The 23,499-nt window shown below is 32.0% G+C and overlaps 1 protein-coding gene across 1 annotated transcript in view; it reads right to left on the reverse strand.

Annotated features, from left to right (window-relative positions):
• Positions 1–23,499, reverse strand: part of KANSL1L (KAT8 regulatory NSL complex subunit 1 like) — a 112,931-nt gene that overhangs the window by 65,960 nt on the left and 23,472 nt on the right. The window contains exons 3-6 of the mRNA XM_041737292.1: positions 22,725–22,866; positions 14,106–14,303; positions 12,219–12,240; positions 9,836–9,935 (exon numbers count right to left, since the gene is read on the reverse strand). Coding sequence (XP_041593226.1) covers positions 9,836–9,935; positions 12,219–12,240; positions 14,106–14,303; positions 22,725–22,866 — 462 coding nt within the window. The remainder of the gene's footprint in view (positions 1–9,835; positions 9,936–12,218; positions 12,241–14,105; positions 14,304–22,724; positions 22,867–23,499) is intronic.

Raw genomic sequence — 23,499 nt, forward strand, 5'->3', positions numbered from 1 at the left:
TGACATGGCGCTTGATTTCATGACCCTGAAGATCATGACTTGAGCTTAAATCAAGAGTCAGATTGAGTCCACCCAGGCGCCCCCTAAAGGGATTTTTTTTTTTTAGATTTATTTTATTTATTTGAGTTAGAGAGAGAGAGAGCACATGCAAGAACATGTGCATGAATGGGGGGAGGGGCAGAGGGAAAGAATCTCAAGCAGACTCCATGCTGAGCATGGAATCCTACTTGGGGCTCCATTCCACAACCCTGAGACCATGACTTGACTCAAAGTCAGTGGTTCAACTGGTTGAGCCACCCAGGCACCCTCTTATTTTATTTTATTTTTTTAATATTTGAGAGAGCGAAAGTGGGAAGGGAGGGGCAGATGAAGAAGGAAAAGAGTCTCAAGCCAACTCTGCACTGAACTGCAGAGCCCAATGGAAGCAGGAGGGGGGGTGCTTGATCTTATGACCCTGAGATTGGGACCTGGAGATCACAACTTGGACCAAAACCAAGAGTTGGACAATTAACTGACTGTACCACCCAGGGGCCCCCCTATTCTTAAAAATCAGTTTTCTCATAGCACTTGATCAGTGTTTAAATTTATGTATTTAACTCTGTGATTATTCAGTTGATTTCTTTTTTTCCCCACCCAGACTCTACACCTTGAGTAAAGAGACCACATATGTTTTTGTTCAACATGTATCCCCTCTGTCCAATCCAATGCCTGGCACACTAAAGTTGCTCAGTAGGTATTTGTTCACTATTAAGTAAATTCTTTTATAGGTACACAACTATTATCTCCACAGTCTCTGAGGATGTGGCCATAGTCATGAGCCTGAGTTACCAAAAAAAAACCAAAACAAAACAAAAAACTGAATTATCATCCATGAAAGGCAATATGTAATAAATTTTATTTAATAATTCTTGGCTTATATGAAAGTTTCTAGCATATAAGTAGAATCTTCATTCCTCTTACTGTCTTAAGTACTTCTTTCATAATAATATCTAGATTATGTTTTAAAGTTACTAAAACATGTTGAGTAATTTTTCTCTATTCACTAAATCTCTTGATTTAAGCTAACATAAAATGATTACATCCAAAGCAAAGCACAAAAGTCATGTGACAAAAAGGTACATTTTAGGCTATTTTGAAATCTTAATTTTTATTATTCATTTGTTTAAAAAAATGGAATTCCTCAAATATAAACATTTAGTTAAAGAATATTAGTACTAGAAACTATAAATATTTGTGTCCCAGTAAATTTAAAGATAAAGAAATAGCATGTAAAGATTTTAAGCTTACTTGCCCAAGGTCATAAAATGTCAAAAACAAAAAGAATAGATAAAAATGTATACTTTATATTCATAACCACAAGTTAACCTGAAACCACTAAATTTCAAAAAACACTCTAATTGATTAAAAATGAATACAAGTTACAACTTTTGGGGGGAGGGGAAGGGAGAGATTAAATGTCCCAAGATGGCCTTTGAAGGAGGTGTTTTATGTAATTTGAGAATAAAAACTTTGTTTTTATTATAGGGTCCCTAACCAACTAGGCAGATCAAAGGCAGGACAACTTTATAACTCCCCAAGAGTTATGATGGAGAAACAGGTGGTACCTCTGATTCCCAGTAACTATAGACTTTCAGTAACAGACTTACATAGGCCCTAAAATCCATATTGGAACTCAGGCCACTGGAAGCATTTTTTTTTTTTTTAAGTAAGAATAGTTCTGAATCAATGACTAGGATAATGCCATGATATGAAAGAAATAAAACTACCTACAATTTTAATATACATACATAAAATATATAGTTTTAACATACATAATACGTCCTGACATAAAAATATCAACGGTTAACATTATTAGGCTGTTTCTATGTGCCAGGCATTGTTTTAAGAGTTCTGTATATACTGCCTTATTTACTCTTCATACAATCATATACTATCTCTCAATATCTCCTACGTTTACTTTAAGATATATATTTAACAGTCAATGATCTGTTTTGTGGCATACTGCATCCTAATAGACTAACATGTACTTTTTAAGATAGTGTGATTGTAAAAGTTGGAAAAGAGTAGAAACTGAAAAACTGCCAAATGTTAGTAAAGACTTGATAAAATTTTTGGAGGAGAGAGAATATAAATACTTAGACACCATAAAGACATTTAAGAACTGTAAGGTAAATATTATTTATCATAGTAAATTACCAAATTTCCTATCACTTTAAAATGTTCCTTTTGTCTGTATCTACATTCTGTAACTTCCTATTATTATACTGCTATTATCAGGTCTGACATTTGTATTAATTTACACATTTCAGCTGAGTATGCACCTCAAAATTCACAAATATATAAGAATACTTTTCAGATCAGAGAGGACAATTAAAAAAAACTATAGTTATATGTCCTTTCCTTTAGCCATTCTTCATTTGCTTCCCACAAGTATGTTTGAAGGCTTTCACTGAAAAAGAACAGACATCCTAGATTAAGACAGTTTTGACAGATAAAGAAAAGGGCAAGGGTTATAAAATCAGTAACTGGATCATTCTTTATCGCCAAAATTGAAGGTAACATGTTGAAATAAGATTTAATTCTGTTTCCTTTTCAACAAATATTATATTCCTTCTCCTATCTTAAAACTTTGATATTCTATGATTATAATTTACATAATGTAGAACTAGTCAAGCTTTGCTCACAGGCTTAGGATAATAATGAATGCCATTTTTTTTTTTTCAAAACCTATAGCAGCTGCTGTGTTTTCTATTTGCCCTGTTTTGTTTTTTTTTTTTTTAATTAAGATCATTTATTTATTTATTCATGAGAGACAGGCAGAAACATACTCAGAGAGAGAAGCAGGGGAGCTCCCCAGGGGGAGCCCGATGCAGGGCTTGATCCCAGGACCCCAGGATCACACACTGAACCAAAGGCAGATGTTCAACCACTGAGGTACCAGGCACCCTCTATTTACCCTTTTTGAAGTATATAATTTGTATCCTATTTTTCTCAACTTTCTGATTGTGAAATGTAAGATATCTACAAGTAAGTACATAAAATGTTTGACTTATAAATATGAAGCAATGCTTCACCTACTCGTCCCCTGTAACATAACCACCACTCAGGCCAAGAAATGGATTATCATCAGTACCTAAGATGCCTCCCCACAACCTTGGGGGAGGGCCTCCTCTTCATATTTAGCACAGAACTACAGAAAGGTAAATCAATATCAGGACTTTTCCAGTGTCCTGAATAACTCAAGGACTTGAGAACAATTTAAAACCACTCACCTGCCTCCTGACCTATTTGTTCCCATGGACTTTTTTTTTTTTTTTTTCTGTTTTTAGCCCACTAGACATGTTTTACTACGGTTTGGTTAAATATACCCATATACTTATTTATTATTCCATTTGTCCTTAGCTCCCTCTTACATCTTGAAATACTCATCTAGGATCATCACTTTCCATTGCTTGAGGCACACCCTTATGGTTATCATTATAATTAGAGTCTACTAGTGACCCACTCTTTAGTTCTGATTAGTCTGAAGGCATTTGTGTTTCACACTCAGACTTCAAAGATGTCTTCTCTGGATATAGAATTTCTAGACAGACAGTTTTCTCTCAACACACTGAAGATACCATTCTACTGTGCTGTGGCTCTGTGTTACTACTCTTGAGAAGTCAGCTGTTAGGTGAACAATGGAGTTTAAGTACAGGTGATGTCTTCCTCCTTCACCACCTCTGCTATTGCTTTTAGATGTTTCATTTGTCTTTATTTCCCCCATTTCCTCTGGTTCTAGGGGTGGATTTCTTTTTATTTGTCCTGCTTAAGAATCTGTGTCTGGCTTCCTGAATTTGGTGTCTTTCATCAGATCGGTTAATTTTTCAGCCAATCTCTCTTCAAATACCACTTCTGCTCCATTCTCTAGTTCATCTTCAGGTCTCCAATGAAGTCTTCTATTAGACCTGCTCAATATGTTCTCACATTTTTAAACGTTTTTTAAATGACTCTTTATTTTCCATAGTTTTGTCTCTTTTCCTATAATCTGGAACTTTTCTTCCTCACTATCTTCTACATTACATATTCTCTATTCAGTTGTGTCAATGTTGCCAAATTCTCTTATACTTAGTTTTTATTTTAATGAAGGTATTTTTCAGGAGTTTTATTTGGATCTTTTTCATATGTACCGTGTAACTTTTATAGCTTCCTCCCTGCAGATATTTTAAGCCTATCTTTAACTTCCCAAATCAAAATGAGTACTATTTTTTAAAAATATAATCAGATTGTGTTTGATAATTCTAATATCTGAAAACTTTGCAATCTGTTTTTCCTATTATTTTCTCTTTATTCTTACTCTTATCGCTCTCCTCACACATCTGATTATATTTACATGTGGGCTGATCACTGCCTTGAAAAATTATTCCTGAGGGTTTCCTGCAGGCTAAGAAAGCAGATCTCTTCCTCCAAAGAGAATCTACATCTGCCTCTGCCATCTACCTTGTAGTATTCCTACAACTTTCCCCCTGATGCCCAACGTGGGGAAAAGGAAACAGTTTTCCTTCTGATTTACACTTACTCTGATTTACACTTACTCCATGGAATAGGATTTCATTTCATCTCCCTGCCATAGGCAAGGCTTTGATTTGTTTTAGCTTTGATTTATCTTCCTCTCACCCCACAAGCTATTAAAACTTCACTTGATTTTTGATTTGGCTTTGATTTCTCTTTCTTTCCCCACAAAGCTATCAAAACTCAATTTTGTCAGAAATTGGCCTCAGATAAAAGTAGATGCTGCGCTTTGCTTACTTTTTTGGTTTCTTGCTTTTTCTTAGCTTTTGGCTTAGAAATACCATTAACATTCACTAATTTCTCATTTTCAAAATAAACAATAAAATATTCTTATTCAACCCAGCAATTCCACTTCTGGGTGTATGTCTAAAAAATTAAAAGCAAGAACTCAAATTTTTTTAAAAAAGCAGATTCAGTTTATCTGTACACTCATGTTTAAAGCAGCATCATTCACAATAGCCAAAAGGTGGCTATTCATAAGTTCACCCAGGGATCAATGAATAAACAAAATGTGGTCTTTACACAGAATGCAATATTATTCAATCTTAAAAAGGGAATGTTGACACATGCTATATAATATGGATGAACCTTGATGGCATTATGCTAAGTGAAGTAACCTAGTCATAAGAGGACAAATACTGTATAATTTTGCTTATATGAGATACCAAGAGTGGTCATATTCATAGAGACACATAGTAGAATGGTGGTTGCCAAGGAATGGGAAAAAAAGGAAGAATAGGTCCTTATTGTTTAATGGAGTTTCAGTTTAGGAAGATGAAAATAGTTCTGAAGATGACAGTGATTATTGCACAACAATGTGAACATACTTCATGCACTAAACATAAAAATGGTTAAAATGGTAAATTCTGTTTATGTACATTGTATCAGGATTTTAAAAGTTTTTATTCAAATGAATACTTTTCTTACCTTCACATTTACTTAAATACATAAAATGAACAGTATTTGTATGCTTAATAGGGATGTCTTAAGAAAATGTTTTCTGACTATCAAGTTTGCAAAACATTAAATTAACTAAGCCCTTACTCTTAAAATTCATTGATTCTTAAATATGTTTTCTTCATATATAATTACATGTGAAGAAAAAATAACAAGGTTGGAAAAACACAAAGATATAAGAAATAAAACTAGGCTTCACTTGACATTTTACTCCCAGAAGCAAAAGGCAAATAGATAAATTTCACCTTCCTTCAATACAGATATATTTTAAACCTAAGCTTCTTTATTACTATAATATAAAATTGTGATGAGTATTCAAATGTGATGAGTACAATAATCTTTTAAATAACAGAATTTTACTATTACATGTTTGTTTATTTTACAAGAAGTTCAGTTAGAGAATACTTTTAAATTCTTAACTAGGTTTACAAATATCAATTAAGTATTTCTTGGAATATAGTTAAGGCATTAAAAAGACAACAACAACAACAACTACTCAGAAATCACAAAACATCATTTTCCAGGGATGGGCTGCTCATGCTACAAAAAGAGGAGGAAGGTAGGGAAGGGAATTAAACAGGGAAGAGACAATGTCTGACTGGCCAGTGTATCTGCAAACCTTTACCTAACTCCTACAGCTTCTTTTCTCACTTCTAACTTGGCTATAGTCACTTTATAAACAACTATAGTCACTTAATAAACAACTTGGCTATAGACACTTTAAAAACATCTGCAGCCCCCTTAATCTCTACCACAGCACTTGCAAGGAACAAGTGTATTTCTACCTTATATAAAATCCCTCCATAACTTTATGATATATATTTCTACATTTACCATCTCTAGCTCTTTCCCTTCATTTTAATAAAGATACTTACATTACTTCCATCTTAAAAACAAAAAATACCTTTCTTGATCTTATACATCCATTCTACTATAGCCTTTACAGTCAGCAACCTTGAAAGTGCACTCCTCCTCTCTACTATTTCTCCAGTTCTCTGTCAGCCCACTCTCATCTCTCTCTCGTCATGCCACTACACTGCTGGTGTTGAGGTCTCAATGGCAGAACCAAGAGACATTTTTCAGTACCTCCCTTCACATCTGACACATCCACCATAAATCCTCAAAATTGTCTTTTCCTTCAAAGTTATTACTCTATCTGCAATATATTCCAGTTTCTATGTTCTTGGTTAAATAGAATTATTATGGTATATATTCTCATAAACAGAATTTTTACAAAAAATTTAATGAAACCAGAAGTTTGTGGTAGCAAAAGATTTAAAAACAGTTATTAAACTTAAAGATAAATTACACATTTTAAACAAAAACTCTAATATTCTAAATTTGCTCATTTTTTTTGGTAGGGGGAGGGGTGGTGGAGAGGGAGAGAGAGAATCTTAAGCAGGTTCTATGCCCGCAGCAAGGAGCCCGATGTGGGGCTTGATCTCATTACCTCACAACCCGGAGGTAACTCAAGCAGAAATCAAGATGCCCAATGGACTGAGCCCCCTCGGCACCCCACTCACCTTCTGTTTGATGAAAGGTAGCTGTATTACATTTTCTGCAAATGCTAGGAAACCAAACCTTTTCTTCAAGAAAAGTATATTTTGACAACAAATGTGAAAATGCTTTTTGAAAGGAACTCATGTTATATAGAAAGCATACTGAAAAAATATCCATTACTGCCCGAAGTAAATAAATTAGTAATTAATAAAATTAATTAAAACACTTGCATATCAGAATACTTCAAAAAGTTGGAGAATAAATTTTTATCTTAAATCTACAAAGAATTTAAGTAGTTTTTGAGCCTTTTATAAACTTCTATTTTCATTTCCCCCCTAATCCCTATTATAAACTTTCAAAAATAAGCCTTCCAGTTAATCTGTAAGAACAAATACCTGACATCAGGAAAGAGGGCAATTACTAGCAGATTTCAACAAGAACCTCTGAACTATTAGTAAACAGAATTGAAAAGTATCATGATTTAAGTAAATAAAACCAATGTTAACACCACTTTCATTTGGAACCATGTATCTTTATAAGGTATCTTTTCACTTATGAAAGCTAATAAAATCTAGTATTCAAATAACTGCACACAATTCCTTTATTATTACATATTTTGAATAATTATACTTCACCTATGAGACTGCAAGTTAGTTAAAAGTAGAGACTTGTTTCATCTTTGTAACCTAACACTTTAACTACATGACATATAACAAATAGTTATGTAATAAATACTGTGTGACTAACCAAAAATATAGGCAAGTACATTAAAATGAAAATATGTACACACATACATATATATATGTAATAGTGTAATGTCTGGTTAGGTAAACAAAATGTTACCAAAATGGGCTTGACCCAAATCGTGATGTTTGCACATCAATTTAATGTTATTTAATGGCTCAACTTGTAATTATAACTTCCTTTTTAAAAAATAAATTATGACTTTCTTTTTTTTTTTAATTATGACTTTCTTAATTAGCATATGTTCTCATAAATGAAGATATCAGAGTTGCCTTATACAACATGTGAGAATCTTTGTTTTCAAAGTAAGTCATCAGTGATATAAGGAATGAGTATTAAAATCAACAAACCGTAAAACAAAACTAATAGAAGAACTCTTTTCTGTGACAGAACAATGAATAAATTATCCAGCACAAATGAAACAGTGAAAGTATTAAAAATTCGATTTTCAAAATAGCAAATCAGAAATAAAGCCCAAATAACAATATATTTTAGACAATTTATATCCTCTAATCACATGAAAAATGTGATGGTTACTTCACATAATTTTTACCAGAGAATAAATTTTCCTTTCATGTTATAATAAACAAAAACAAAATTTAGCAATAAATCATATAATTATTAATATAAATATTCCCAATACTAAATTACATTCAGTCCTCCATGGCAGCTAAAGAAGCCCACATTACAATTTTATTTGAAAAAAAATTTAGAAAAATAATATTCTATTAGCATCTTTAATTCTAATTGAATCTTTAAAATAGAAAAATAAGCAAAATAAAAGGGACATAAAAGCTGTCCGTGGGGATCTCTGAGTGGCTCAGCGGTTTAGCACCTGCCTTCAGCCCAGGACATGATCCTGGAGTCTGGGGATTGAGTCCCACATCGGGCTCCCTGCATGTAAGCTGCTTCTCCCTCTGCCTGTGTCTCTGCCTCTCTCCCTTTCTCTCTCTCTCTCACTCTCGCTCTCTCTCTTGGTGTCTCTCGTGAATAAATAAATAAAATCTTAAAAAAAAGAAAAAAAAGCTGTTCACAAAAGAGTTAAGATCCTGTGTGTGTGTGCGTGTAATTGCTGATATAATAAATTGCTAAAGATTAAAGTAATTACTATATTAATTGCATTCAGAAAAAATGTTTACCTTATAAAAGCTGAGATATAAATGATTAAATGAAACTTTACCTGAACTTTATGGATGGTATCTACCAATCTTCTGTGCCCAAACTATATATAGGGTCTTTTTTTCTTAAAATGTTTTGGAATGAATGAATGAATGAATGAAGTTGGGACAAGTTGAGGGGGGCAATCAAACTGTTGATGATCTCTGTCAACTGCGCACTCTGCAAGAAAACAATGAACCTTTACTACTGCTAAGCAAGAAATGTGAGTTAAGTCTCATACTTTTAGTAAATGCTTATATTTTAGTAAACACTTTAATCTACCAAGATGATTTATACCACTACAAATTTTTCTACTTTTTAAAGTATCCTATCTTTTCTATATCCATTTTTGTTACAGTTCGTTTATCTATACATCCTATCCTCCCAAAATATTTGAATTTAGCTTATAGCATCTACAGAGTATTTTAAGGCAGACAAGTTAATAATAACAAAATTATAACTGTAATTTATTAAGTGCCTACTATGTGCCAGCCACCACACAAAGGACTAAATTAGATTATTTCTAATCTTTATTAGATTAACCTGCAAAGAGGCTAATAGTTAATATTAGAACTACTAATATTACTAGCTATGAAAGGGCAAGCAGTATGGAACGAAAGAATATAAAATGTACAAAATGGAAGGTATGTTAAAAAAAAATGCAGTGCTTCTGTAGCAAACGGTATCACCATTTTTCTTTTTCAGAAACATTTTACATCCTGGGAAATTTGCTCCCGCAGTCTCTGGTTTATGTTTTCGTTAATCATATAAGTTTGATGACATCTAAAAATGTATCCATGTTCTATTGATTGTATTCTAATAGTGCTTAAGTAGAAAAAAGCAACTATACTACTTAAAAGATCAAAAAATAAATAAAATAAACAAAGCCAAATTTAGAAGCCAAACGATCCCACTTGATACCTACCTCCTGGAAATGCCATTAGTCAGACATTTATGGCTACAGGATTTGGAGGACAGGGGTGATGAAGTTGGGGACAAGTTGAGGGGGGCAATCAAACTGTTGAATGAATGAATGAATGAATGAATGAATGAATGAATGAATGAATGAATGAATGAATGAATGAATGAATGAATGAATGAATGAATGAATGAATGAATGAATGAATGAATGAATGAATGAATGAATGAATGAATGAATGAATGAATGAATGAATGAATGAATGAATGAATGAATGAATGAATGAATGAATGAATGAATGAATGAATGAATGAATGAATGAATGAATGAATGAATGAATGAATGAATGAATGAATGAATGAATGAATGAATGAATGAATGAATGAATGAATGAATGAATGAATGAATGAATGAATGAATGAATGAATGAATGAATGAATGAATGAATGAATGAATGAATGAATGAATGAATGAATGAATGAATGAATGAATGAATGAATGAATGAATGAATGAATGAATGAATGAATGAATGAATGAATGAATGAATGAATGAATGAATGAATGAATGAATGAATGAATGAATGAATGAATGAATGAATGAATGAATGAATGAATGAATGAATGAATGAATGAATGAATGAATGAATGAATGAATGAATGAATGAATGAATGAATGAATGAATGAATGAATGAATGAATGAATGAATGAATGAATGAATGAATGAATGAATGAATGAATGAATGAATGAATGAATGAATGAATGAATGAATGAATGAATGAATGAATGAATGAATGAATGAATGAATGAATGAATGAATGAATGAATGAATGAATGAATGAATGAATGAATGAATGAATGAATGAATGAATGAATGAATGAATGAATGAATGAATGAATGAATGAATGAATGAATGAATGAATGAATGAATGAATGAATGAATGAATGAATGAATGAATGAATGAATGAATGAATGAATGAATGAATGAATGAATGAATGAATGAATGAATGAATGAATGAATGAATGAATGAATGAATGAATGAATGAATGAATGAATGAATGAATGAATGAATGAATGAATGAATGAATGAATGAATGAATGGATAGTCATAACAAACACAACCCACAAGAGTGGAAACAGTATGTTTCTACAAAAGAATGAGAACTATTTTCATTACACACCTAATCTCTCTAGACTGTTTTTTGAGTATATGTGAGCATGAGAGTATATACAACATGCATATACACACATAGAAACAAACATAGTTTTAGTTAAATCATGTCACATCAATTTTCTAAAACCTGATTTTTTCACTTAATGTATGATTTTTTAAAAAATATATAAACTTATTTCACCAATTTTATTAACTGAAAGATATTCCATTATCAGAGGGGTACATGAAATAATTATTTTTAAATTTTTCATTTGTATGAAACTAATAACATGCTGTTAGAAAAAATGAGACTAAAGAATATGATAGAAGTAAATCTAATATTTGAATTCCTCAAAGTCTTTGAAAAAGACCCTAAAATATTTTCACAATTTATTTTCTTGAAAAATACATACCTCATGACTTCATTTTAAAAATTATTACTCATTTTTAGATTAAAGTCCATTTTCAAAATCAATACAGATTCTTTATACACTTAATAACCATTCATTAGCTCAGTCATACAAAGAAATTCATAAAGTATCTCATATTTTTCAGTCTGAAATACTGATACCCTCTTCTCATTGTTCCATTGCCAAGAATATCATTAAAAATCATCTAAACCCTGGGAGGTAACTGGATAGGTATGTGTGACTAATTGGCCAAGAACAATATAATCACTAACCAATCCGGCCCCTCCCAAACCTCAAATATCTGAGTCCATGTTTGGGACAAGAAATTCATAATAAAAATGAGAAAAAAGTAAAATTAAGGGAGGCGCAATTTGAACTCTAAACACAAAAACTAATCAACTTGAAAGTTAAAACATTTACTAGCTATTGGATAACAAGGTTTTTAATGCAAACACAAGGTTTTTAATGCAAACACACCGATGTGAAATCCATCTTAAATTACTTAAAGTTCTGACATAAAGTCACCTTTTAACTTATGAATAAAATACATTATCTAACAATGCAGGTATACATTAATACTATAAATCAGTAAGTTATTTTTGAAAACTGAAATCAGTAATCAACTCAATAGTACCTTTGTATTTTAACTGCTAACTTTTTTTTTAATATTTTACTTATTTATTCATGAGAGACAGAGAGAGAGGCAGAGACATAGGCAGAGGGAGAAGCAGAACACCTGCAGGGAGCCAGATGGCAGAACTAGATTCCAGGACTGTGGGATCACCACCTGAGCCAAAGGCAGACACTCAAACACTGAGCCACTGAGGTGCCCCAACTGCCAACTCTTTAATTGCTTTTGAGATACATAAATAAATTCTATTTGTTAAAACAAACATTCCTCTATCAAAATTAATTTATTAAAATCATCCAATACTTGATCTATATTTAAGGTCCACTATGGTCAATAAACAGTTATACATCAACAGATTATCTTAAGAACAATATGCATAGTATCAGGCTTGCAATCCCTGCCACTTAACTCACAATCCTCTTCAGCAAGTATTTGAAAACAATTTTAACTGGCTTATAAAAACATTACTAGCATATGTTTCAAGAGCAAATGACCTGTTCATAGGCAGTTTGCCAAAGACCTCTACAAGAGATCACTGCTAAAAAAAAAAAAAAAAAAAAAAAAGAGATCACTGCTGTCCCTTTCTTATCCTTTTGCTCTACTCTCCCTATATGTAGAGGCATTGTCATTGATCTCATAACTCCTGGTTCCCTTCTCTTTCAAAGCATCTGGCACTCCTGTCAGCAACGGAACCAAAAATAAACATGACACCCAGGGCCAACTTCATGGGTAAGCAGTCGCATAGCACTGCCCTCAGAAGGATCCTATGCTTGGTTAATGCCCTGCTGTCATGGACTTAAATCTCTTCAAAATTGTTTCTAATGAAAAGCTATGAAATATTATTTTGCACTGGACCCTGTAAATTAGCCAGTTCTAATATTAACTCAGGTCTAATAAAACAAATTGGTGCTACCAAGGAGAAAGAAAAAATATTTAAAAATCTCTTTCCAAAGGATAAGTAGTGACCTACAGGTAGAGAAAACAGAAGACCTGACTGACCAAGCAAAAACATTATGCTGGAGTGTGAAACAATTAGGGCTAAACTGAAAGGGAAGTGATGGTATGGGATGAAGAGAGAGAAAAGAGAGGGAAGTGGGAACATAACCAACACTATTTAAAATACCACTCATATGGTAAAATGTATTCCAATTTAATATTAGATAATTAAAAAATAACTTTCTGAATTACAAAATATTCATAAAAGTATTTTGATTATGCATTGGAACAATTATGCAATTAAGGAAAATGCTAGGCAAATGTAAGTTTAACAAATATGCGGTGAGAGGCATCGCACCATCGAATAAAATAAGAATAAAATAGTAGTAACCTAATACTAAATTATTTCACAATATATGTTAGGAAAAACCCTGAAAAATTAGACGTGGACAGGCATGAAGCCACCTTACTGGAACAAGGGAATCCTGCTGCTGTGATTCCAACTGGGTATATTCCAACAGATTCAGACTGGTTGCAAGTTAACAAACTCCTAGAAAGCCAGGTTTGTTCAAGAGCCACTAAAGTCTGAATAAAAATAAATGGTGTGATTTCCAAGGATGGATAGAGTAATTAAACTTCTGGAGTCATCTATAATAGAATTTAAATATCAGGAAAAGCTTTAGAATCAAAATAATTTGTTAGGGGTTTATTTGCCATTTATTTACATAACTGCTTTTTTAATGAAATAATTCATATTCTAGTATCTTTCACTAAAAATCTCTATCAATAAATTGATTAGACAACCGTTCAGATCTGTTAAGTGGTTTGGTATCACTGTTCTTTCCTCATGAAAAAAATTCCAGTGAAGAGCAATTTTGTTAGAAAAAAGATTTTCCAATCCTAGTATAAATGAGTTATCATCCTATGGCTGTGTACCAATATTTTATATGTTTAAATAATCTTAATCATATCAATGTTATAAGAGAGACTCATCATATACCACATTTTAATTGTATTTAATGGCAAATGGCAAACCTTAATAGCCAATATCCTGAGCAGACATACAAGTTTATTTGAATGGTTTATAAAATTGATTAAAAGTTATTTCATGCCATTCACATATTACTCTTATTTCACGTTACCTGTTTTTCTATGTTGCGAAGAAGCAGTGTAGGGCTACTTGGTGACATTTCAAAATCTTGTTCTGGTAAAGGATCTTGACTTTCTTGGGGAACCTGGAGATTCCCTGTAGTATTTAATGAAGCTGCTTGGTCAGCAAATTGTATTTGTTTTTTCAAAATGTCTTTTGGAAGTTGACAGTCTTCTAGGATCACTATCTCCTAGGCAAACAGCAATTAAAGAGTTGAAATGAAAACAAATTGACTGCTAAATCAACTTCAACATTACAATGCACTTGAAACTATGCTTCTTCTTATCACCTGGAAATCAGAAAGTACACTTGAAAGTAGAGTCTAACTGTAAAAAATTGGCTGATTTAAAATGTGTAGCTAAAACAACATGTATGTCTGATGGGTTAGGCTTGTAAATATTGTCATAAATTATATATATGTAGTTATTTTTCTTCTTATTGGCTTAGTTATTAGTAGTAAAAGCATGACACATTTAAAATAAAGGCTTATATGCAGAATATGAACATTTCACATGGAAATTTAGAACACTTTCTCATATAATCTTCAGGTATTTTGGTCACTAGCATTTCCCTTTGAGTACTCCCAGTTTCATAAATTAAAATACCAAACTTACAAACATCCAAACAACATTCTGACTTCAAACTATCTTTTCAGAGCACTCTAAGGAGTTCCAACTCTGTTGCTGCCAGCCAGCAACCATGGGCAGGACTGTACTATTGAGAAAAAGTATTCTCTAGGCCAAACTGTTGCTTACAAGGTAGATAAGTTAATAATAAAGACATAAATTGTCAACTGTGATGGGGTATTTTCTCAAATATAAGTAACTAGAGGAAAGAGTAGAGATCTAGTTGCTTTGTCCTCCCAGTGTACCATTCATTCACACACACTTATAACTAGCTTGCTAAATATGCTTCCATATTCCTAGATTCTTCACTCCAACTATTCTCACTCTGAGGGCCCTCAATGGCAATGAAGACAGAAGAGAAAGGAGGAAAAAGAATGCACAGATACAATCTTAACAGTTTCATTATCACTTCTTACAGTAAAACTTTTTCCCTTCCTGTTCCTTCTACCACTTCCCTCCTGCAAAGAATAGTATGTATGATCACATAATGTATAATGTATGCATGTGTGTGTGCAGATATGGTTATTTTGCAAAATGTCAATAAGGTCCTAATAGGCTAATTGGAAAGGTATTAAATGCCTATGTGGCTAAAATAGTATATTCTTGTAATGAAAAACAGATTAAAACATTAATATAAGTGTATAGTATTTCAAAATAGAACAAATTAAAAAACTGGTATGGACCAGCTTATATTATATATAAGTGCTATTTGTAGGATGGAAACTGCTTTTAAATTATAAAATTACAGATGAACAGTTTTAACTTACACTAAAATTTGGAGAATATATCACTTTAGCATGAACATATTAGGTATTGTATCAAACATATTTTATTATTTTACAATAATATATTATCACTGCTGTGTGGTAAAAGTAACAATTTATTATTGTTGTTATTATTATTTTTAACTTATAATTCTAACAATGCTAATAACTTTTACAAAAAAGAGATATAATTGTTGATCCCATCTCAATGACTATTTTCCTAGAATGCACAAATATGGCTGTCAAGAAATCTGAAGAAACATATATTTTTTTAAATTTTTGTTTCACTTGATATTTTAAAAGTTAAAGTAGACTTGGGGCGCCTGGGTATTGCAGTTGGTTAGGCATCCAACTCTTGGTTTCAGGTCAGGTCATGATCTAGTCAGGTCAGGTAGGGTCATAGGATCTAGTCCCATGTCAGGCTCTGTGCTCAGCATGGAATCTGCTTGAGATTCTTTCTTCCTCTTCCCCTCCTGTGCTCTCTCTCAAATAAATAAATATATTTTTAAGAAGTATATTTGATATAGTATCATCAATCTCAAAAGCTCTTGAAAGTATCTGAAATGTCCATTCAAAATTTGTACAAGTGTCTCACTAGATTTTTCACAAGTATCTGCTTGTAAAGTAAGTACAAGTTTTCATCATATCAATTTAGCTGTAATTCCCTTTGGTTTGATTACAGTTTATTTTATGGGCCAGGCTGTGAATTAGCCTGGTTTCATAACCTTATTAATAATGTTGTATATATGGAAGAACTGATTCTGAATTTCAAAAGGTCAATTTTCAAACCTTTAAAATACTATCTTTTTAGAAGTAGGGGGCCTGCTACAGTTAGTTCAATGAAAAGTACTATTTTAAAAATTTGACCAGAAAGACATTCATAATCAAGTCCATGATCTATTTCTCCTTAAATTGTTACCCTAGACAAAGCTCTCACGAATGGCCAAGAATAGAGTAAAAGGGGGAAAAGATTAAATACTTTAAAGACATTACAAAGATAGTTTCAGTTCTTAAAAATCAGGAAAAAAATATATGTATGTTGGGTCACCATGATGTACACTTAAACATCTTAAAATTTTGTCAGTCATAGCTGAATAAAGCTGAGTTAAAAAAAAAAAAAACTCAGGAAAAGAACAGTCTAATCATAGATAAAACAAGGTAAACAACAAAGACAAACATTTTTTTAGTAAGATGAACTGCAATAACTGAGACAAATGAAAACACTACCATATGATGAAAGCAAGTCAACTGCTCCAGAGAAGACAACTATTTCTGATAAGAGCACTATAGAGCTCCTTACCCCACTCCCAGGGTCCTCATAGAGAAGATACAGCATAAAAAAATAAACAATTGCCTCAGCAACATCTTCAGTATTTATATAAAGTCACCAAAGCTAATTTTTTAATTAATTGAAAAATTTTAAAGGCACAAAATTACAATTTAAAATGTAGAAGATTTTATCACAAGATAACAAAAGAAACCTAAAAGAGAAACCATTTAATATAAGATAGCCAGCTTCTCAACTAAAAACACCCCTATTTTAGTACTTTTCTGAAAGTGATAAGAGGTTATTGTTTCAGTAAAAGCTTAAGCAAACAAAAGGAGAAACATGGAAGTTGTAATGTGTTGACAAACTGTTGGAAGAACAAGGAAGGAGTGCCGCTAATATTGAATTTCTTTTCTGTAAAAATTTTAACGTAAGTTAGACCACCCCAATATGTCAAAGAAGGGGGAAATGACAGCTTAATGACCCAAAACATGTAGATCTACTAGTAAATCTACTCAGTGTTTCTTTTTTTTTAGGATGTTATTTATTCATTCATGAGAGACACAGAGAGAGAGGCAGAGACACAGGCAGAGGAAGAAGCAGGCTTGAGCCTGATGCAGCACTCCATCCATGACCCTGGGATCCCTCTCTGAGCTGAGGGCAGAGGCTCTGAGCCATCCAGGCATCTCTCTGCTGAGTGTTTCCTGACCAGCATTACCAAGTAGCACTTACTTAAACACGATATTTACAAAAAAACACCACTCAACCTCTTTCTCTTACCTGTATCTCTTATTTACCTGGAAAGGATTTTTTTTTTAAACTTTCAAAATAAATTAAATAGAAAATTCATTCAAGATAACATTAACCATATGTCTCAATTTAATTACAATAACTCAAGAAACTAGAAGAGCAAAGAAAGTGCTATTTTCTCTATTTAGTATAATATCAACTAAACTGCACATAAATAAGCAATTAAACATCTTGATTAATTCCCAAGAAATGTAAGGAGAAACTACTAAAATAAGTTATTAAAATGACTTAATGACATTTTCCATAAAGTAAATATAATGTGATTCTTAAGATACATATCTAGCCTGAACCAATAAAAATGTAAAGTCATATAAATTATTACTGGGAAGTTAGATTTCTTTCCTAAAAATAATTTATCCCCCTAGATGTTACATGAACAAACTTTTAAAAATGCTTAAACAAGTATACAGCACTGTTTACAACACACAAGTCATAAAATATGAACTTTCTCAAGTCATAAAATATGAAACAGACTGTGCAGATTCAAGTATAAAACTTAGTCATCAATTTAGCTAGGAATCCACTTCTTTAGAAATTTCCAAATTATTTAAACTTGACTTGTTCTGAGACTTCTGTTTACTACAAAAATGCTTGTGATATATCCTTTAAAGTAAATAATCAGAGAGGAGAAATTATCTGATGATTCTGAAAGAATTGGGAAATCACTACAACTGAAGGCTTCAGTGAAAACAGAGTTAAAATGAGAAACACTAACTACTTTCATTAGGAAATTATTCTTGAACATAGTTTCCTCAAATCCAACAGATAGAACAGGTAATAAGCCTCAGGTTTTTTTTTGTTTTTGTTTTTGTTTTTTTATTATTTATTTATGATAGTCAGAGAGAGAGAGAGAGAGAGAGGCAGAGACACAGGCAGAGGGAGAAGCAGGCTCCATGCACCGGGAGCCTGATGTGGGATTCGATCCCGGGTCTCCAGGATCGCGCCCTGGGCCAAAGGCAGGCGCCAAACCGCTGCGCCACCCAGGGATCCCTAAGCCTCAGGTTTTATGTCTATCCTTCTATTCACCTTCCTGTAGACATCACCAACCAACTTCTACAATTCATTCCTTCCTATTTCCTCTCCCATCCTTACACAACTCATACTTTCCACTCCTTTGAATATCGCTCTATTTTGTCATTCCAAAAACATATTGTTTCATGTTTTCAAACCGTCAAGGAATGCCCTCTTCCAGGTCTACTGGTTCATCAAGCAAACTATTATTTATCTTCCAAAATCATACTAAGGTATCACCTCTTTACTGATGTTTTCTCTGACCAGTTAATCCCTAAAAAAAGAGTTAATGTATTCCCTCTATGCCACTCCTATATCTTATTAAAAACATGTATCATTGTACCTATTACCTTAAATCACAATTATTTATATGATCTATCTCCCCTATCAGAATATAAACTTATGACTGTACCTAAAACTTACTTATCTTTACTTAGGTGCAGTCCCTAGGTAATGTTGGGCTAACCACATGGATGACTGTATGGTTAAAAACTCTGATTCGTTTCCATCTCAGCTTTTTCTTTTCAGACCAATCACCATCAACCTTAGAATATTATCTCCTTTATGTCCACAGATTCATGATGTAGAATACAGTTTTCCATAAAAACGTTACAAAAACATATTTAGTAATATTTAAATTAATAGTATTTCATGGGATTGTTATGAGAACTCTTTATATTATTGCTTCAATGGGAAAATATACTTTGAGTTCCAAGCAAACAGCTTATAATTTGGGGGAAACAGTGTGTCTTTAAAGTAGGAAAATCCCATGTTACATTTCTCCTGGTTGGCATTAAAACAACATCTACTTGTGTAATCATTTGCTTATACATTTCTAAAAATGTAAGAACTCTGTGAGTTTTGTTCACCACTGTATACCTTAAGCACATATTTCTCTAACAACTATGGGAAAGGAAAAATGGGAGAGTGAAGGAAAGGAGGAGGGAAGGCAGAAAATAAGACAGGAAGAAGAAGTAAATGAATTTTATTTAAAAATTGCTACAATATAATAACTTTAACTCCCATTTCTACTGAAATAACTCCAAATCTCTATCCTCTTATAAACCTACCTTCTCCAATAAAACCTACCTTCTCCAATAATTCTTATTTTCAACTCTTTAGTGAACGCCTCAATATGAGCATCTGACAGAATTTTTAAGTCAATGTATGAGAAAGTTTATTTCTATCAACTGTCTTATGAAACAAGCACTTTTTTTTCCCTTCTATAGAAACAGGTCAATAACTAGGAGGGGAGATAATGGTGATGATTACACAACTATATATTTGTCAAAATTCAGTGAACTACAAAAAAATTTGTCTTCTGATAACAAGATAAACAAAATAAAGATAAACCCACAACTAAGTATCTATTAGCAAAAAAACTGTACAACATCAAATAAACAAAAAAATTGTTTTTAAGTTATCAGATAGAAAAGACAAAGTACCTACAAAGGAAAAAGAATTCCACTGACTGAATGCTCAGCAGTATCAAAGAAAACAGTGAAATAGGATCTTTAAAAGGCAAAATAACCATCAAATTAGAATTTTATATTGACCTAAAGTATCACTGATGAGTGAGGGTTAAATAAAGGTATTTTGAGACATAAATTACTAAAAAATATATTTCAGCAAAATGTAAACCAATAAAGAAAAAGTAGTGTAGAAGAGACAACAAACTTCCCAGTATCCACTTTCCTCTTTTTTTTTTTTTTTTTTTAACTCAGAACTCCACTCCTACTGGAGTTTTATCTATAAATACAACTTCTTATCTTAAAACCATATTATTCACCTTCCCTCCTATATATCTAGCTGCAGACACGTGCCTAAATTTGGGCCAATGAATGTGACACAAAGTAGTACAACTTCCAAGTCATCTCTCACTTAAAGACAAACTATGCTGCACTTCTAACTTCCCAAGGGCCAGAATAACAGATGACTACAACACTGTTTAACAGTGCAGTCAACCCTAGTCATTACCCTAGAGTATAAGAGAGCAGCAAAAGAGAAAAAAAAAAACAAGTTGCTCCACCAGCCAGTATTCACTTCCTCACTTTTGAAGTGTTATATACCTTTATAAAGCTGCAAATTTGGCAGTTTCCTTGTTATAGCAGCTTACCCTGTAAACTAACTTTATAGATAGAGCACAAAAGAATCGAAAGCATATTTTTAATAAAATTAGTTAGAAATATAATTACTGACTGCAAAAAAAAAAGCAACTAGATTGTAGTAGATAATTCAATGAGTATTTAGAAAGTATTAAAATTCATGTTGTAAGTAAGAAAGAATATAAAAATACTGAGTACTTTTTATTGTTAGGATTACTTTTAGTTAAGAAATATATTAAAAATTAGGAGTAATGACAAAGAATAATGAATAGCTTCTAAACCAGCAGAGGGAACAGAAAAGAACAAATTCTACCAATTCAACGAGAGGTAAAAAAAACAAGACATAAATACAAAGAGAGGAGAATAAGGGCAAATAAAGAATAAAAACTGATCAGAGTTGATTTTTGAATCTAGCAATTCACAGTTTATAAAAAGAAATACCTAAAATAATAAAAAATTTGTATCTATGAAACAGCATTACTTCAAAAAGAAAGAAGCAAAAACTAACAAAATTACCATAAGAAACTGAAAAATTCATAATGATAGGGGAAATTTTAACAAATCTATACCATAAATGGAATGATCAAGAAGTATAAACAAAAATATAGCAGATATATACAATGAAGTCAATAAGCTTAATAAAGAATTCTATATTGAACACATAAAGAATATGCTTTTTTTCTGTTATATATACTAAAATAATGAAAAGATAAGCTACAAAATGAGAGATCTGTAATATTTATAACTGATCAAGAACAGTCTCCAAAATTTAAAAGGAATTCACAAACATCTCCACTAACCATTGCCCTCTTCCCCACATTCCACCAAAAAGAGTGAATACAAAAGGTAAATTAATTCTTAGACAAAAAAAACACCTGATGGTCAATTACACTGAGGCCCAATTCTCAATACTAAGGAACAATTAAATTAAAACAGAAATAAAATAAGATTTCATACTCATTACACTGGAAAAATGAAAAGGTCAAAAATTACAAAACATTGGCAACGATGTGGAGAAACAGGAGCTCTCATGCACTGCCAATGGCAATATTAATTATCCAATCACATCAGTAAGTATGGGACAGCGGAAGATAGTTGGGCCTAAGATCCAACACTTCCACTTTTCAGCATATACCAAGAACCCTCCATAGTTCACAAAAAAAAAAAAAAAAAAAAAAAAAGACAGTCATTACAGTATTGTTTTTACTAGATAAAAATAAATAATACATATGTCTATCAATAGAAAATAGGAAAAAAGATAAACATTCCATCGTATTACAATTCCATCTCATTCATATAATTAAGTAACATACAGGACCTATAAAATTTATTCTGAACAAAAAGAAGGAAGTCACAGAAGAGTTTGTAGCATATATGTCATCAACGTAGACTGTAAAAATCATGGAAAAATAAATATCAGTTGTAGACACATACATCTATGTGCCAACAGTATAAAAACATACATAAAAAATAAATATCAAAACATGCTGGAATCAAAGTAGTGACTACAGCAACAAGGGGAAAGAAAATGGGATCAGGAAGGACTATATAAGTACCTCAATGGTACAGGTAATGCTTTATGACACTAAAAACTAAACCCAAGTAGTAAAAATTTAACATTTAATGAATTTGGAGGTCCATTATATTGCTTTCTAGAGATTTTCATGTGTTTATAATTTTCTTAAAGCAAAACAAAAACTCTAAGGAGATTCAATAAAATATATTCAGAATTTTCCACGTTAAAATAAATGCCAAAAAAGTAGCAGTTTATAAAAGTGTATCTAATTTCTATTAATTGGAATCCAATGAAGAAGCTATGAACTGCTCAAATATGATAAAATTATCATGATAAATACAAAGACATTAGCTTGATAGCTAATGATAGCTTCAACTAATAGCAACTGATATATCAAAAATGTTAATATTTTAACTACATTGTTATAAAGCCTTGTAACAATTACCTTGTGTGGAGAGATGAAAAACTAAAACAGTAATAATTATTTTTAAAAATAAGAATATAGACAATACCTTGGATGCACGAATCTGCCTGTGAACATCCGTGAGTTGTTGGATTTTGTATTCTAGCTCTGAAATTTGGGCTTGAAGCCATGTCCATCGGCTGCCAACTCTCGCTCTGTCTACAAGCCACTTCCATTCAGTACTACAGTTACTGTGAATAAGACAAACACTGTTAGTCAAAGAACAAAAGTAATCAAGTTTTCACAGACTACTTAATAAATTCCTTGAATCCTGCCATATAATCCCAAATTCCTTTATAAAACATCTAATTACATGAAAGAAGAATCAGAAATCAACTTCTTATTAAAGAAAAAGACTTAATTTCCTTATCTTTCTATCCCATAAATAGGTGTTTTTATTATGATATATCTAGTAATAAGATAATCTCCTCTGCTACTTAACATTTTATTAGTATGAACAAGAGCTGAAATCGGAATGGGCCAAGAAAAGAAAGGAAACAGGAATGATAATACTAACACCACGTATAAACTGTTACATGAAGCTCTTATATGTAAGCAGAAGTACCGGATAAGTCATTTGAGAACTATGCTAGATCTAAATCTATGTAACAAACCAGAATACTCAATTTTATTATATGCAATTTTCATTTGTTAAAACAGTAGTCACTGTTACCTAATTACCTAAAATCAATTTAAATATACTGTCACAAAGTGTCAGCTTGTTAAAACCTGATTCCCAGGATTTATAGCCCAAAGATAACAAAATATTTAAAGACTTTCCGTCATATTTGAAAATAATGGTTGAACCCTAGCTCCTCTATCTT

The sequence above is a fragment of the Vulpes lagopus genome, chromosome 22 (assembly GCF_018345385.1).
Source record: "Vulpes lagopus strain Blue_001 chromosome 22, ASM1834538v1, whole genome shotgun sequence".
NCBI classification, from domain to species: Eukaryota; Metazoa; Chordata; class Mammalia; order Carnivora; family Canidae; genus Vulpes; species Vulpes lagopus.